Here is a 17,731-nt window from a genome sequence, read left to right as displayed (position 1 = left end):
AAAGCCTCTTGAGAACTAGATTAAATCAATGGATTCTAAGGAGACCAAACCAACACGTATTGCTGTTACATGAACTTTTTGCTATCAGTTGAATTCTCCCTTCCCTTCTCACCTTCTACATTTTCTTCCAGACATATACCGAAAAATTTCACCATTCACTATGCTAATTAGCACAAAATAGTGAAGATCTTAAGTTATTTTAGTAACCCATATATAAGTAATATGTAGGATAGATAAATCATTGGATTTCATGATTTGGCGTACCATACCCAAAGCCAAAATACATGTATTAGATCCAAATGCAAACCCAAACCTAATGTACAACTCAATACTCACACCCAATTGCGGGTCCAAGAGTAACTGAGCAGTAGATTGGATTTCCGAATATGAGACAATAATTGTTCTACCTCTAACCTTGGGATTTTTTTTTTTTGGTGAAATAACCTTTCAATTCAAATGCAGGACTCTTATACAACTATCACCAGCCTAAGTAGACTTCATTGGCTTATAGTGGCAAGTAAGCATTAAGAAACAATTGAGCTAGAGCCTAGAGATTGATACTTGAAGTTTGGAAAAAAATATGGCAAATTCCTTAAAAATTAGGAAAAGATTTGGATAACTAGAGATAAAAACAAAATAACAAAATTAAAAATCGGTGGCTCCTTCAACCGCGAACTCCAATTTGAAGAGCATGTGATCTCCACTCTCCGATTCAAGAATTCCATGAATTGGACGGCCACGATTACATCAAACTCCACAGCTATGTTCTCTGATTCACCGCAGCTCAACTTACCCCTCCCGGCTCTGCGGCGTTCTTCGAGAGTCTCTTGATGGAAATCGCACTCCATGGACGGCGAAGACCTCGCGTCCGCCGGCGGTCCGTCGGAGCATATCGCGACCGGCATCGATGCGGCAGCTCCCTGGGCGGAGGAGTTCGGGCACTGCCGGGAAGGATGCGAGGCCCTGGCGAGGGCGATCTCCACGACGTTGGGGAGTGTGATGAGGGAATTCGATGCCAGAGCGGAGGGCGCGGCTCGAAGTCAGGACCATCTCCTTCTCTCCTTCGATCGTCTCACTGGCGGTAATTCTTCTCGTCTATCTATTTCAGATCATTTTCAAAATGAGGTATAGCTTTGTCATCTTCTGCCATCTCGATTTTAAGGGAAAAGGGTGTTATCAGACTTTGATGTAGCGTTCTTCTTAGTTTTGAATTCAAAATTGCTTTTTTTATTCGAATTTTATGGGTTTCATAGGTTATGTTGTCAGATTCTGATGGAAGAATTCTATATTTTGATTGATTTTCCATTTTGCTTTGAGAAATTTATAAATGTTGCTGTTTCTTTCTTGTTCTTTGTAAAAGAATCAGTTTGTCATTTTATGGATTTGCATGGATATTTTGAGTATCTGTTCTTAGATTGAATGGGAAAATATCCTGCATTTCTTATTATTGGGAAGCCTTTGTTATGAGTTCTTAGTTAATTGCTTTAGGTTATTTCCTTGATACATGGTTTTTAAGGAAGAATTTGGTGTATATAATGCTTCCCACTTGCTTGGACCATGCTGTTAAAAATTAATTTCTTTATCACAATGTAAGGGTTAGAATAACTGTGTATTATTTCCTTGATTTTAATATATTCTGTGTGCTGTCAATGATTTAGCTTTGTAGTGTAACTTTGGTGGTTAAAATGATACAAAAATAACTTTCCTTAAGGTTGCAATCACTTTAGGGCCTATGTGGTAGGAGCATAAGACCTGTTTCTTGTGCGCATTGTTGTTGGTGCCCCGCAAAATTTATTCTCCCCTCATTGCTTGTGGTGATTTTGGCATTGGTGTTGCTTTCTTTATGTCATTTGGCTCTTGCCCTCGTACCCAGCACCGGTGATTGGGGGCAAGTGGCAACGCTCAAGCTGGTGAGGCTTTTGGCTGCTACTGCAAGATCCTCCCTCATTAATGGAAATCGGTATTAGTTTAAGACTATCATCTTTGACATATGATCTTGCTTGAACACGATTTGTTTTATAGGCTCGTACATCCATATCCTTGATCACAAAGGAGACTATCATCTTTGACATAAACCTAGAAAATTGTGGATTGGAAATGAATGGAGTGGAGCTGATTGGGAACTTCCATGGACAATGACCAACCAAATTTAGAGTAATTAAGTATTATTGGGACAATCTTTTGTTTGAGTTATTAATTAGGCCCATGCAACTTTCTATTGTTTTTTTTATTTTTCATTTTTTCTTGGCCATCTAGTTACTTTTTTGGGCAACTAGAGATGGTTATTGTATTTCAAGTTAACTTGATTTATGAGTCATTTGAATTGGTCAACAAATTACTTGGGTATGAAGCGAGGATTGGCTTGCAGTTAGAACTGCATGAAGGGACATTTTGGTCATAAACCCCTTTTAAGTTGTTTATAAATAGTGGCTGCCCTCCGCTAGTGTTTTCATATAATGTTGATAAATGAAATCAGTTTCCTTTCTTCTAAATTTGCTTCATGTGATGCGAAGTTGGGAGTGAGGCGCCTGCTAGAGTAACTGCAGTCTTCTCTTCTCCTATTTCTCTATCACTATTATTTTCTGCCTAGAGCTGTTTTTTACTCCTTTGGCACAAACACCCTAAAATCTCTAGCTGCCAAACCCTCAAATCACTACAATGAATCCTTCAACCTTTAACCCTTATCTATTCCTATCTCCCTCCTATTGTTGCTGCCTAAACCAGACTCTTTGATCTATCCAAAACCCATTTGGACCTAAATTTTATGGATACTGTGACTTCTTACAACAGCCATCTTATCTAAGCCCTTATCCACTGTTTAATTCTTCACTACTAGATTGCTGATTAAGGGAGGTGGTTGTGCTTACTACTGATTGGACTTGGAGAAGCTCCTCAACAGTTAAAGGCAGCCTTCTGATGATTAGCAGATCCGATCTCATAAAAACCTTCTTGAATAATGTCCTATATTGGTTTCTATTACCAGAATAGTTGTTTATTTGCTTAATTCTGATCATGATCTTAACTTAACTTATTTAAGGCATCAATTTTAGCTCATAAAAGCACTAGATTTCATTGCATCATCATTTATTTTGAGTTTATTATCCTTATTTAAGTGTTTTGCATTATGTTATTCTTCTTTTTTTTTTTTTTTTTTTTTTTTTTTTAAGGACTAGGATAGGAGAAAACCCAGTCAAAAATCAGGTATCGTCTTAAACAGCATACAACGGAGAGTTCGAATATGGTATTCCTATTCTTTAAGCTACAAACTTGGAATAATTTTGATAAGAAAATATTAAAGAATCTGTTGAAAATATTGATGATAAGCTTCCAGGTCTTCTAGCTGTCTGCAAGCAAAAGTTGATCGACATGAGACTTTGTGAAATAATCTATGAACTCTGTGCTGACCCTAGAGCTGGAACATGGTGAATACACTAAGCACATGTAATCAGTCATGTTAATTTGTTTTATTTAATTAAATAATCAATCAAATACTGGTTGCTATGGCTTCTTTCTGTATGAGCAAATTTTAAGTATGTATTTTTTTGTAGGGACAAGATGTCTGCCTGCTATATGAGGCTTGAGATGTTATGGAGAAAGATTTAGGAAGGTAAATTAACACTGATAGATGATGCTGGTACTCGCTATAATTAAACTGGTGATGGAATTGATCAATATGTTTGGCCTTAATCCATATGAAGAAAGGACTCATCTTACCATGCCTTTGAGGAGCTAATTGCTCCTTGGCAATATGATCTCGAGTCCAAGTGTGCCAAAGTTTTCATCCTGTTGATCCCATCTGGTAATCAAATAGCATCCTCTAGTAGGATGTGGCATCCTCTGGTAATCAAATGCCACATCCTCTAGTAAGATGTGGCCTATGGTTCATGTTCTTCAGCTTCATGTGCTACAAGGGCATCAATAGAAACAAAGGTATGATTGGATATTACATGATTTGGGATGAGATGAATGGGGATTGCTTTGTAGCTCTTTGAGAAGAGCATGGTTACTAAGTTATATGTGTACCTGATTAGGGATACCGTGGCTAAATTAAGAAGGATTCCATAATTGAGTACTGAAGGAACAATAGCTCCATTTAAGTCTTTCAAGGGTGAGAGCAACATCTCTACTGTTATGATTGAAATTCCCAAAGTAAGACCCCACCATTATTTTTACTTCCCCTTCCAAATAATCACCAAATTGTCATGCAAAACCCCCATAATGGTTGTGGGTGTATCATAGAGCTTGAAATCTTCATTACTTATTTCCCCTTTGTAGCCACATGTATTGCATGTGCTTGACCCTAGTAGATGTTAGCGGGTAGAAAGCCAAGTATTGATTCAATCAGTCTTTTGGCTTTGTTTTCCCTAGCACCATCCCTTATCATTTGTGCCATAGAACTTCCGATATACCATCAGCCAACGTAGTAAGTTCTTAGCTTTTTTGAACAATGGAGCCCCCTTTGGATCTTATCTCTTGATGGGCTTTTGGTTGTGTGTCCACCTTTAGACTTGTTTAATGTTGGTTTAACTCAAACTATGTGTGATGGATTATGTTAAATTGGTTATTGTATTTTAATAGTTTCTGGTGGTTGAATCCACCTAATTTTGGTGGATGTTGCTAGGCTTATGATTTGGTGATGGTTGTGATATTTTATACAATGTTTTTTATTGAATGGTTTGAGTTTAATAGTAAGCCAACAACCACTTGAAATTATTACTGCAGATTGACTCTACTTATTGATTTTATTTTATGATAATACTTAATGGTTTGAGTGTTACCCATGAGTCATCATTGGATCGAATTATGCTTGTGATTACTTTATGCACATTTATAGCCATTCATGTGCCTATTGTAATCAAGAATGACATGCACATAATATTGGCAATCATAAACATAATTCCATCCAATATGAGTTAGGATTTAGATAAGAAATTTCAAAAATTCATGCTAATAATTCAAGTAATAATCCACATATAGATAAATGATCTAATAACAAACATCATAATGCCGACCATAAAACATCATAGCCATCATCCAAATGAGAAAGTTGAATAATGTCTAAGAAAATTAGGTTGATTCAACCCATAAAAGTATAAAACATTACCAAAAATATAGTAACCAATTTAAAACAATCCATCACACATAGTTTGAGCTAAAATTACAATGACCAAGTCCAAGGAGGATACAACCAAATGCCCATCAAAAAATGAGATCCAAAAGGGTCCATCACTACTATATTGCTTGATGCTAGTGCCATGGATATTGGATGGTCTTAGTGGAAATTGCTAAGGAATATGCTAGAGACAACTAAGGCTGATAATTGCATAACTGTATGCCTCGAGGTTTGTTGTACCGATCAATACCGATGTGTACCAACTATACTGTACCGTGTAATTACCGAACCAGTATGCGGTATGTGGTGCATACCAACACTCAATATGCCGAACCAGTCTCCATATCATATGTATCAACATTGTAATAAGATGGTACCAGTACGGGGTCCGGTACCGAGACGTCGAACTTTGGTATGTTTATTACCCATTTAGAGTACTTCTTTACATTTAGGTTCATAAGAACATCTTTATTGCTCTCATGCTTTAGTGCCTTAGATGCAACCAATGTTCTTCAAAAGCCAATCCTAGAATCTCTCCTAGCAATTCAATCCTTAATCAAGACACATCTTGACTATAGCAGCCATATTCCCATCCAGTAGCCACTAAGCAACATGCTTGCCTACTGATACCTTCTACCACATTAAGAGAAAGATGAACAAGTGCTTTGCCTCTTGCTAGAGGAAGTTGTTCGATCACCATATAATTTATCTATAGGATTACGCTTGGCCCACCTGGACTAGATTGACTAGACTAGAAACCGTAAAGGAATAATGGGCTCTTCAAAGACATGGTATGATCATGTTCTTTTTTCGCTTAGGTTAAGGCCGGACTTATGATTCATTCCATATTATTTGATCTAGTCATAGCGGAGTTATACTTAGAGCGATCAACTAGTTATCATGGTGATGTTTCCATGCTTTCTAGTTGCTATAATCTTTCCATGTAACACCTTGATTTCCTTATAGTAAGGAAAATGCTTTGTCCCTGCAAACAACTTAGGATTTGCTTACATATAGAAAAACCTATAACATGTGTCATTTGTTGGATTATTTATTTAAAGGAAACAATTTAACATGACTAACTATATATGCTTACCGTGATCACCATACTTAAACCCTCTTCTGGTCACAAAGTTCGTATGTTTTTGACAAAGTGCCATTCTCGTCCAGTTTTGCTTTTGAGCTTCTAGTGGAGTTAGAAGCTCGCCTTCAAAGTTTTCAACTGATTCTTCAGTTTTTGTTAATCAAAATTATTCTACATTTGCTAGTTAAAGGTTGAGATTATCGCCTTTCCATTTTCCTTTGGAAATTGTCACCTACAGAATTGCTCAGAAGGATTTGATCCTTCATTATTCCTCATAAACATGGTTCGCCATATTGGCCCAAACCGAATGGTACGGGGCGTACCGTACCGGTTTGGTATCGGTACCTGGTATGGGTGGCCTACTAACACTTGGTACGCCAAAAAGATTCCATACCATACAGTACAAACATAGTGCTAGTGTGGCACTGGTACGGAGTTTGGTATCGAGACGGTGAACTTTGCTCACAAATGTTCGTTTAGTGGATTAATCCAATTAGCCAATCATGTCATAGTGATCTTTTGTATATTTTTGTTAAATGGCACATTTCTATTGCTCTTGGACATTCGTTTCCTAGAGGCAACTGATTTATTATCATGCCTATAGATCTATAAGTGGAAAGAAAATAGAGCATCAACAATAACCTCTTAGGTCAAACAAGCACTGGTCAAACTTTTAAAAAAACTTTAGGCATAAATGGCTATGAATGAGATTATGATCACAAAAAAAGTAGGTACACCAACATTACTTGAGAATCAAAACAAAATCAATGTAAATATTCTTAATAGCCTTCATGAGATAAATCATAGAAGTTTTAATATCCAACCATGAACCAAGCACGACAAATATTCTTAATAGCCTTCATGACATAAATCATAGAAGTTTTCATATGATACTACAATTCTTGCATGGAACCATGCATGAGCAGTCATGTAGTGGAGTCACTATCATGGCGAGTTTGCAGATGACTGCAAGAGAAAGGTGAAAAGACTGTAGCAAATGTATTGATTTTTTACAGAAAACATAATTTCAAATGAGATCATAATCATCAATCCATGTTTCCAAAGCAAGTCATAAACTAATATCAAGCTAATAAAATTGATGGAAAAGATATATGGATTAGTTCCATCTTTCATGCTGAGTCTCATGGCACTCAACTTGTAGGACAGGGTGGTGGATGGATTCCACCACTAGCATACCCCAAGACATCATTGACACACCACCTTCTCTCATTTCAATGAGCATCACAACATTGTCTTCATGCTTCCCTTCATTGGAAGCACAGCTCCAAATAGGGGTGACAGTGGGTTAGGTTGTGTTTGGATTGGATTGAGACATAACTATTAGGAAAAGCCTGTCAAACTTGAACTGAACCTATTTATTAAATGGATCATAAATCAAAAACCAAAGCTGGCCTATTTATTAAATAGGTAACCTGTTCCAACATGCATAACCCATTCAATAAACAGGCTGCATCAAGTCTGATCTGTGATAAAAAATAAATATGTTCTACATAGGCTAAACAAATCATAAACAATTTAAAAAAATTAAATGGGTCTTAAGTGAATCGAATTGTAACCATGTCAGGTGCAATTATTAAACAGGTGTAAGGTTAGACAGGTTAGTACTCTAAACCTAAACTAGATCAATTTTAACTAAATTGGTTAAGTCGGTTCAACCTGTTAATGACCTAAAACTATTTATACTAAACTTGAACCTGTTTATCTAAAGTCGGTTGTTGGTTGGGTCATAAATTGCCACCCCTAGCCCTAAAAAATTTCGAAAAAACAAAAGAAAGAGAGATAGGTTTGACATACCTTCTAGAGCAAGGTCCACCGTACCGGGTCCGGTAGGCGTACCGGTTGCCTACCGGACCGGTACGGGCCGGTTCGTACCGTGCTCCGGGCGGTACGAACCGGGAAGCTCTTCCCCGCCGGAACCGGGGAAGAAGAAGAGAACCAGAGGGAGCGCGGGGAAGAGAGGGAGCGAGCCCACCTTTGGCCGCCATCGGAGAGCCGCGGAGGGGCGTCGGAGGCCGGTGGGGGGCGGCGGAGGCCGGCGGGGGGCGGGGGAGCCCGCGGGGGCGCTGCGGAGGCCGCGGCCGCGGCCGCGTCCACTGTTTCGAAAGAAACAGGGGACGCGGCCGCGTTTTTTAATTTGGGAATTTTAAGTGAAGTCGGCAAATCGGGCCTCCGCAGCGCCCCCGCGGGCTCCCCCGTCCCCCGCCGGCCTCCGCCGCCCCCCACCGGCCTCCGATGCCCCTCCGCGGCTGTCCGATGGCGGCCGAAGGTGGGTTCCCTCCCTCTCTTCCCCGCGCTCCCTCTTTTTCTCCTCGTCTTCTTTGTCTCCGGCAAGAAATCGGCCTGTACCGGTTTCCACGGCTCCGCCGTACCGGTAGCTGGCCGGACCGGTTTGTACCGGCCCGTACCGGCCGGTACGGGCCGGTTCGGCATACGCTGTTCTAGAGTTTTGCAAAATGGAGCTTCAGGTTATCTTGGAGCAAGGGGTGGCCTTGAGGGAGGATGTGGTGGTGGCTGATGGAAGACACTCCAAAAGATGTCAGATCAGGAGACAAAGCATGCTACAGATGATGAGGAAGCAACCTAAAGCCTCACTACCTTGAGGATTGGTACTTGCCACCAACCACAATACCATGTATCTTCGCGCTGTCTGGTGGCGGCATCAATGTTGGGATGGCCATGAGCAGTGAAGGTATGGGACAATCAGGTGAAAAAAGAAAGAGGGGTTGGGGTTAAAGACGAGAGAGGAATTCTTAAGGGGCATGACCAAAATGAGCGTAAGAAATGAGCATAAAACATGACATAAGTCTATTTGCAGGTGTCTCAGGAGCGATGGACCAATCATGTTAGATCAGCCCATTTTGTAGCAGCCTATATGCTAGTCTGAGTCAAAAGTCTAGTCAAATAGTAATTATTACTTATTAACAACTAGTGGTCATTATTCCTAAATTAAGTGTTCATAAATGTAGAATAAGTCATTTAGTGTTTATAGGCTTTATTAAATATGGTTTATGCATGGTGTCTTTCAGAGTTTGTAGAAGTATTTTTTTTTGTCTTTTACAAAGTTGTAAGCATTAATGCGTTGGAATATGTGAGGTCATTTTGTGAGTATAAAAATAGATATGTAGTAAGGAAAGAAATATAATGAAGAATTGAATTGTTTGTGTAATTCTATTTGTATTTAGTCTGGCTTCCACTTGTTATCTCCCTTCTCCTATTTCTTTATCTCGATCTCTTTTCCCTCGTTTGCTTAACCCTACTATCTTCATTGTCGATTGGTTTTTTATCCTTTCTCCAATTCTCTCCTCTTCAAGAAGATATCTCCATCTTAAAATTATAGTCAGCAACAACAATGAGCATGATGAACTCCTTTCACATCATGATGAGCTAGTTCGTCAACATGAATAACACTTTGATAAAATAGAAGGCTGAATAAAGTTTCAAAGAAGTAACCAATCAGCTCAGAGAACAAGCAAACAAATTTGAACATTATTTCAGACAACTTCAAGTGATGTTGACTTGTGACTACTAGAACTTCTATGATGAGTAACTATTGTAAGTTGTTCCTCCATTATAGGATCAAGATCAATTTAAGGGAAAGGCACCAATTGAGAAGTTGGTTGAAGTTAGGAATTCACCTCAAATGCTTTCTAATGTGGTGAAATCTTATCGTTAAGTTCTCTTCCAAGAACTTCTTCATCTCCTCCTCTAGTTCTTCAACCTCATATAATCCAAAGAAGCAATGCGAATAAACGCATTAATCCAATTAGCTTTATATAATCAGTGTTCTATTTAAGAGGAGTGAAAGTTGAAGTTTCAAATTCATATTTGAAGGTGGAACTTGAAGTTTTTGTGATAGACTTCATGTCTCAAAATCTTTATGGAGAAAGCAATGGCCAAAGTCATATTTTTGATTTAGGAGACTCATTCAATTACACCTTCTAGTGCTCTTGTCTCTCTGTCCAAAAACCAATCTCATTTATTGCCTGTTTCCATCATTAACATCCAACAAGAAGCAAATTAGTTTTTGGAGGTTATACAAATCACAAGATCAAGGTAATACACTTTGAAGATATGAAATTCTAAAAGCATTGATGATTGAAAAACTCAAGGAAGAGTTCATATGCGGCGGAATGTCTATGTAGGACTGATGGACCAACCATGTTGGATCAGCCCATTACCTATTTCCATCATTAACATCCAACAAGAAGCGAATTATTTTTTGGAGGTTATACAAATCACAAGATCAAGGTAATACACTTTGAAGATATGAAATTCTAAAAGCATTGATGATTGAAAAACTCAAGTGAGAGTTCATATGCAGTGGAATGTCTATGTAGGAGCGATGGACCAACCATGTTGGATCAGCCCATTTTGGATTATCCAATATGTGGGTCTAAGTCAAAAGTCTAGTCAAATAGTATTTATTAGTTATTAGTAGCTAGTGATTGTTATTCTTAAATTATGTTTTCATAAATGTGGAAAAAATCTTTGTGTTTGTAAGTTTCATCAAATATAGCTCATTGCATGGTGTTCATTAGAGGTTGTAGAAGTATTTTATAGTTGTAAGCATTAATGCATTGGAATATGTATGGTCATCTAGTGTCTATATAAATACATATCTTGTAGGGTTGGTGGAGTGCATTTGTTATCTCCCTTCTTCTACTTGCTTCTCTTCTCTCTCGATTTCTTTCTCCTCTTTTGCTAGCCCTTACTATATCTGGTGTTAAGGGATCCACCTGGAATAGCCATACCATGTAAAATGGGCATAGCCTATTCCAAGTCTATCCCTGATTTGCAGGGTGTTTGATTGGAATAACTCTATTTCAGGTCTTATGCTCCTACTAGACAGCTCCTCAAGGTTTTGAACTTAGCTTAATTCCATCTTCCTCACCATAAGGAAAAAAGCAAAGGAAAGATGAGCTCACATGCTTGCTCTAAGCACATCAGATAGACAACTAACTGATTATGGTATTTAGGTTTTAATCTAGCAGGTAACTCAGAAATGACCTTAAGCTCATGTCTGATCTATGCAATAACTTCGAGGGATCAAGGGATGTAACTATGTTTTTTATGCAACAGCTAGTAAGGAATTTCTCTAGTGTCAGCTTTAAAAGCTGGCTAATGTCGAAAACAAATTCAATCCTTATTCCCTGTGTTCTCCATGTGCATACCTCTATTAGAGCACATATTTAATATACCTCTCTAGACTGCCTTTTGTTTTGAACTATCAAGGAAAATGAAGAAAAATGAATTATATGTTTCAGACTTCTTCACTACAAATCATTCCACATTATTGATGTGTTATTCAAAGTATACGAATGTCAGGTATGATTTCAATTTTGACTCCTTGTTGCATTCTTGTTTTCTATCAGTTCTATTATTTTGTTAATTTGATTTTGCTCATTTCAGTCTTCAGTTTTCCCTCTATTATAGGGGAGATGCCTGATTCCCACATCAGTGTGGTATCCCTCTCATGGATGGAAAAGAGTTTAGGAGAGAGTCAAGGAGGGGGAGAAGCTGAGGGGATCTGGGAATGCTATGGATCCTACCAACCCAGGATTTTTAGGATACTAGACTTCATATGAAAAGGTCATATCCTGCATTTTGAAAATTTTGGTTGATGGAATTTGTTCCATCCTTTGATTATATCTTCTTTCTCCTCTCCCCAACTCCTCTCCCATGTCCTTCCCAATCATATGAAGGATGTCAATATATATGAGGAAACCACATGTCCCAACAGCCCAATAAATCATTTTTTTTTCTGTGAAATTTCTAATGTTTTATAGTTTATTCACTTATGTTTCCCTCTAGATGTATGAATTAGTGACTTAAATATTCCTAGCACCAGTTGCCATATGGGAGATAACACTCATAGCCATGCCCAAGACATGTACTTAGACCCTTATTCTATTGTAGGCTATACCTTATTTCTGTTAAAAATTTATGTGGCACAAGTTGATTTCAATTACTTTTCCTTGAAATAGCTACTTATTTTCTGAATAAATAAATCAGTGTAAATCAAAGTTTGAGCAGTTGTGCTTGAACCATGTTTTTCTTTTCCATATTGGTGATTGTCTCAACATGCATTCGTGTGCACTTTTATTTGTCTTTTTAAAATTTATTCTTGATTGCTAAATCCTCCTATATTATGTTGTTGTTGCAGAACTAGATAAGCTAGTAGAAGATGCACCCATGCCATTCATTATGCAACATGCAGTCAAGATATCCTCTATCCGTAAGAGAGTTTCATCATTGAACTTGCTCTTGAAGTCAATACAGAGGCGCATTGATAACATAGATCGAATGCTTTCTACAGGCATACCAAATGGTACTGACTGATCTTTACAACTTCTGCTAATTTTAGTCTTTATATATTATTGTGAAATATAGTATCAGTGAACAGAACCTTAAAATTTTCTTTTGCAGATAACGTCTCTCCTGATATAGTGGAAACATCAGCACTGACTTTGTAATTCTGGTATTCTCGTTGTTAGTAGTCATTACTTAATCATAGCTTTCTGATTAGGTTTTTGGATGACTGAGTGTTAAACATGCACCTTCAAAATTACATATGCTAGACTACTAGTGAGACACTGTAATATGCCGGATTATACTTTTACATATGCTGCACCAGCCTTCACTGAGTATGCTCATATCTTGATAAAATAAGCACTGAAGGTGCAGTTTAATATCATTACAATATTTGTTTCATGAATCGAATATTACCAGTATATGCTGACAGGAATCATATACTTCTTTTTTTCCCTCTTCATAAGAAGTTATACACTGCATGGTCTTTTTCATTTCAGTTTATCTGTCAGATGCCTGTAACTGAATTTCTAGGGTCCAAAGCCATTTCTTTTTTAATATGCATCTGATTAAGCAAAGTGTTCATAGGAGATTTCATTCATCTAAACACAGTTTTAGTTTAACTGCATGGACGTGATTCTGAGTGATCACAGGGATGCTTTCCAGTTACCTGAGAATAAACCAAAGAATTTTTTGTGTATCTACCAGCAACTTTTCTCCATGGCATTGATGTTGTAGGTCATGTTCATCTAGGCTCTTCTCTATGTTCTACCTTTGCCTAAGTGTTCAGAATAAAAGCTAATTTTAGCTGGACTTGAAAACCCATTCTAAATTTAATACTCCACAAATAAATCTATGGGATGTTTATATGAGAAGAAAATTATGTTTTTGCCAACCTGGATAATGAACCTTAGATGAGCATGTGTCCATTTTCGGTATCTGAAATTTGCTGTACATGAAAATAATGTCGACAAGATCCTGAAAACATTGCTATGAGTGGTTCATCAAATTGTGTTCATAACTTTATCAGTTTATATTGTATAGGGAAGATCCCCAGCCAATATAAGTCCTCTTAGGTGCTGCTGACAAGACCTTTGAGATTCTGGAACCTTGTGGTATGAAGTAACGTTGTTGTAGCTTGCCATGATATTTGATTTACCCATGAAGGATATGGCACGAAATGGATGAATATTAGAAGCCTTTTTTTAATAAAATAAAGAGATTACAATTGCAGTAGATATGTAGTTTTGGGTTTTGGTAGAAATTATCTACTTCTAAGTTGCTTATCTAATTTATTACTAATTTCTAGGTTTAGGTCCTGATGGGGAAAATATTAGATACCTTGACCTCAGGCTAGACCGACTTCCTTGACATTGAACATAAATCAAGATGAACGACTTCGGCCCCAGCCGAGGAGAACAATCAGCACGTGTCGATAAGAACTGACAGTCCTAACAACCGACAGCTCTGGCAGCTCGCAGTCATGGCAGTGTTATGGCTTGCACCCTACCAGTCCTAACAATCGACAGCTCTGGCAGCCCGTAGTCATGACAGTGCCATGGACTAGCTCCCACGCCGTGGCCGTATTTCCAGCCATTATCTGGCCACGCCATGTTAGGTTAGGTAACGACAAAGTGAACTCCCCTATATAAAGAGGTAGCATGAGGGACCTCAGGTATACAACACATGCAACATTACTCATAGAGTCACCCTCTGCTGAAACCCTCTTCATACCGTACTATTGCCTCGTTATTCTAACTTAGGCATTGAACGATCCTCGACTAGAAACTCTCCGTCAAGTGGACTTTCTTATAGGCCATTTTTGGAGGAGCCCAACATCCAACACCCCAACCGACCTGCTTAGCTCGTCTCCAGCCGACCTCAGAGTCGACTGAGCTATACACTGACCTTGGTCCGGATTCGGCGGCAACAGATTGGTGCTAGAGAAAGGGCCACCCCCCAGCTACATCAACATCAATCAAAGGGAGAGACAACTGACATGAGGTTGCGAGGAGCATACAACGCATCATGTGCTTCACAACGCCGCGTTCCCGAGGGTCGTTATAGAGCCCGGAACTTGCTCTGCCAGAACAATCCGCCGTCTCTGTGGACAATGAGCAATTCAACTTGCTCACTCAATATGTGCAGGCGTTGACCGTGGCGGTCTAGGGCCTGGAGCAGACAGTGGCGCGACCGAAGCCAGTCCAACTGGAATTCGGCCAGCCCAGCCACTATTCTCAGTCGTCAACGCATCGCATGCGCCTAGTCAGCCACCGCTCACGGCTGGGACTTCGAGCGGTCGCGTCAAAGTCGACACACCCAGAGGAGCAGCCTTAGACAGCATGGGAAGCGGCATGCTCCAAACCCCCACTCCAACGAAGACTTTGTTCCGAGCCTCTCGCCTTCATGTCAGGTGGAGACCCCACCCCAGCGGGATGCGGACCTCGATAGAAGAATTGAGGAGTTGAGTCAACAGACTCAAGTTCTCAAAGGATAGGTTCCGAGGGCGAAAAACGAGCTCAACTTCTTCTCGAAGCCTCCCTTCATCAGGCAAATCATGAAGGAATCAACTTTATTTCGGTTCAAGATGCTTCAAGTAGAGTCGTACGATGGCACCTCGGATCCTCTGGATCACCTTAAGAGCTTCAAGGCCTTCATGATGCTGCATGGAGCCACCGACGACAAGCTTTGTAAGGCATTTCTTGTGACCCTTTGCAAGGCGGCTCGATTCTAGTTCTCCGGGCTTCTAGTCCATCCACTCATTCCAACAGCTTGCCTGCCTCTTCGCGACAAACTTCTCCTCTAGCCGAAGATAACACTGCAGTTCGGACGCGCTGCTCGGCATCAAACAGAGGGAGAGAGAGTCTCTCAGAGAATATATCAGCCGCGTCAGAAAAAGATCGTCTCAATCGGACATCATATGATCAAGTTATGGCCTCCGGAAGTTTGACCTACGATTTGGCTTTCCGATGTGGTAGATCTTGCTTCTGAACCCTGTCCAGCCTTGCTTGTAGTGGTCAAAATGGTCCATATCGAGTATGAGAATCCTTCTGGATCAAATTTTCCACTCTCCACCCTCTTTTTTTCATAGGAAAGGGAGGGAAATCCACCTGCACTATAATTATCTAGGTTTGAAGACTAGGAATGCAACATCCAAGACTGGAACCCAGAAGTTCAGAGAGGTGCGTTCATTAGGATAAGCCTCAGTTCCCTGATTTACGAGGAAGAATTTGTCTTCAATCTTCAGATTGATGGTGACCTTGTTGATGTAGCAGTGGCAGAAATATATTTCATCAAGGAATGACACAGTAAATGTATTCAAACTTTAGCTGGAAAAGTTAAAAGAAAAACTAGTCTATAATCCAGAGAATTCAGATCAGATTATTCTCTCAGTTTATTTTTATATTTTTGGAGAATGAACGTATAAGTTCTTTTTCTTTTATTAAGTGTTTTAGTACTATTGAAATGTAATTATGCTTGTAAACTGCAGACAGTTCTTGTATTTGTCGTTACTAGTGAATAGTTTTAGTACTTGGAATGCGACCAGATGCGATTCCACCTGGAAGAACTGAGTTAAATGCAATACATGCAATACCTGATAAATTTTAGAACTTTTGCTGAGTGCAGAGTGCAATTATAAATTACAACAGGATTCACATGAAGCATCCAAAATTTTCACGATGCCCATGGAAAGGTGGGTGTCTCCTCTCTATGAATACAAGCAAAAATGGTTTTGTTGAACATGCATGTTGGTTGTAGATGTAACGTGTTTTGTGAGGATGAAAAGGAGGGGATGAAGCTCGGGATTGCGCGATGGGGTGATTGGAAGAGCTTCTGTTGTTATTTTGATTGCTAAAATTTATTAGAAGCTGCATGCCTTTCAATCATGATATAGACTTGGCCCTCCAGCTTTGAGTACGGAAGGTTCTCATCAGTTTATATAGATTGGTGCTATGCAAAATAATACTATGCAATAAGCAAGCAAGCCTTGGCATATCCATAATTTAGTCAAGAATGTCCAAGGCAAGAAGGTACACCAGTGTCCCGCTTTTTGTTGTTGTTCCCTACAGAAAACTCAATTAAGGCTGCTAATTAGATTTCAAGTTACATGTATATTAGGATCATGGAGGAAATAATGTATTGAGACCATCCTTAGGGTAGAGATGCAATCATGGTGATGGTTGAATGAGATAATCTAAGGGCTCATATTACCCGAGGAACAGAGGCTATGATCTCGCCAATGGTTCATATAGCTGTTTCATTCCTATTTGTGATGTTCAATATTCAAACAGCGGAAATTTACGAACAAATATTGCGCTGTTTATCAGTGTGATATTATTGGGCCGATCCTTTGGTAGGAAAAAAAGGGTAGATCAAGAAACAGCAGTAGCAGCAGCAACAGAAGCTGAATATGCAACAACAATCCAAGAATGCATACCCAGGCGGAAACTAAGTTCCCACTCACGACCCATGTAACAAGCTACACTTTTGATTTCAGATAATGAGGCCAGCCTATATAACAATCAGATGTGTGTATGTCCCAACCTGGTTTTCATGAAAAGTTCAAACCGGCATATTGCAGGAGTTTGGCTACAGGCATGTTGAGATCGCTTGAATAATAAGCAAGAGCAACGAGGGTGGGACATGAGCGATGCACATGATAAATGCCTGGCTAGAGTTGGCCCAAGGGAAGGGGAAAAGTTGAGTAGTTCTTGGCTCTTTGGATAAAAAACCAAAGGCATGATCGCTCTGAAAAGAGAAAAAAGTTGTAAAATAAAATCAGGGGTGGTAACTGTCAGTGTTCGCATTATATACTGAGAAAAAAAATGAGGTAGAACGGATAACAATTGCAGCTTACTTCTTTTAATCGAGTGAAAGTAGTGAAACTAAAATTAGTAATTGCCTTGATGAACCCAACTGTTATCCTATCAGTCTTTCAATTGGTGAAAAGACGATACTGCGAATGGTGACCTCAACAATTTTCCTGAAGCAATGCAAGCATGAGATAAATCGCATGCTGCAAAGTTCCACGCAGATGCATAATTCTATTTGTATGATATGGAGACAGATGACAGTTTGAGAAATTGGAGTTTGAATTCAATGGTAGAAATATTATTTGGGCCAAAATGTTTCTCGTAAAATATGATGTCTTCGTTTTTTGGTAGAATAAAATGTGATAATGGAATGGATAGAAGATTAACCAA

General features: G+C 39.2%; 1 protein-coding gene across 1 annotated transcript; it reads left to right on the top strand.

Annotated features, from left to right (window-relative positions):
• Positions 1–788: 788 nt before the first annotated feature.
• LOC103724383 lies at positions 789–12,996 on the top strand. The gene is made up of 3 exons (XM_008815617.4): positions 789–1,081; positions 12,382–12,546; positions 12,645–12,996. Exons 1-3 carry the CDS (start codon positions 847–849, stop codon positions 12,689–12,691), a joined length of 447 nt encoding a protein of 148 aa, XP_008813839.2. The 5' UTR covers positions 789–846; the 3' UTR covers positions 12,692–12,996.
• The last annotated feature ends 4,735 nt before the right edge of the window (positions 12,997–17,731 follow it).

The sequence above is a fragment of the Phoenix dactylifera genome, unplaced genomic scaffold (genome assembly GCF_009389715.1).
Source record: "Phoenix dactylifera cultivar Barhee BC4 unplaced genomic scaffold, palm_55x_up_171113_PBpolish2nd_filt_p 000240F, whole genome shotgun sequence".
NCBI classification, from domain to species: Eukaryota; Viridiplantae; Streptophyta; class Magnoliopsida; order Arecales; family Arecaceae; genus Phoenix; species Phoenix dactylifera.
This window is presented reverse-complemented; position numbering and strand designations above follow the sequence as displayed.

Bases quoted from the DNA above. Each gene is read 5' to 3' on its own strand.
- LOC103724383 (XM_008815617.4), top strand. From the start codon at position 847: ATGGACGGCGAAGACCTCGCGTCCGCCGGCGGTCCGTCGGAGCATATC. The intron at 1,082-12,381 runs GTAATTCTTCTC...TTGTTGTTGCAG, and splicing joins CTTCGATCGTCTCACTGGCG to AACTAGATAAGCTAGTAGAA. The intron at 12,547-12,644 runs GTACTGACTGAT...TTTCTTTTGCAG, and splicing joins TTCTACAGGCATACCAAATG to ATAACGTCTCTCCTGATATA.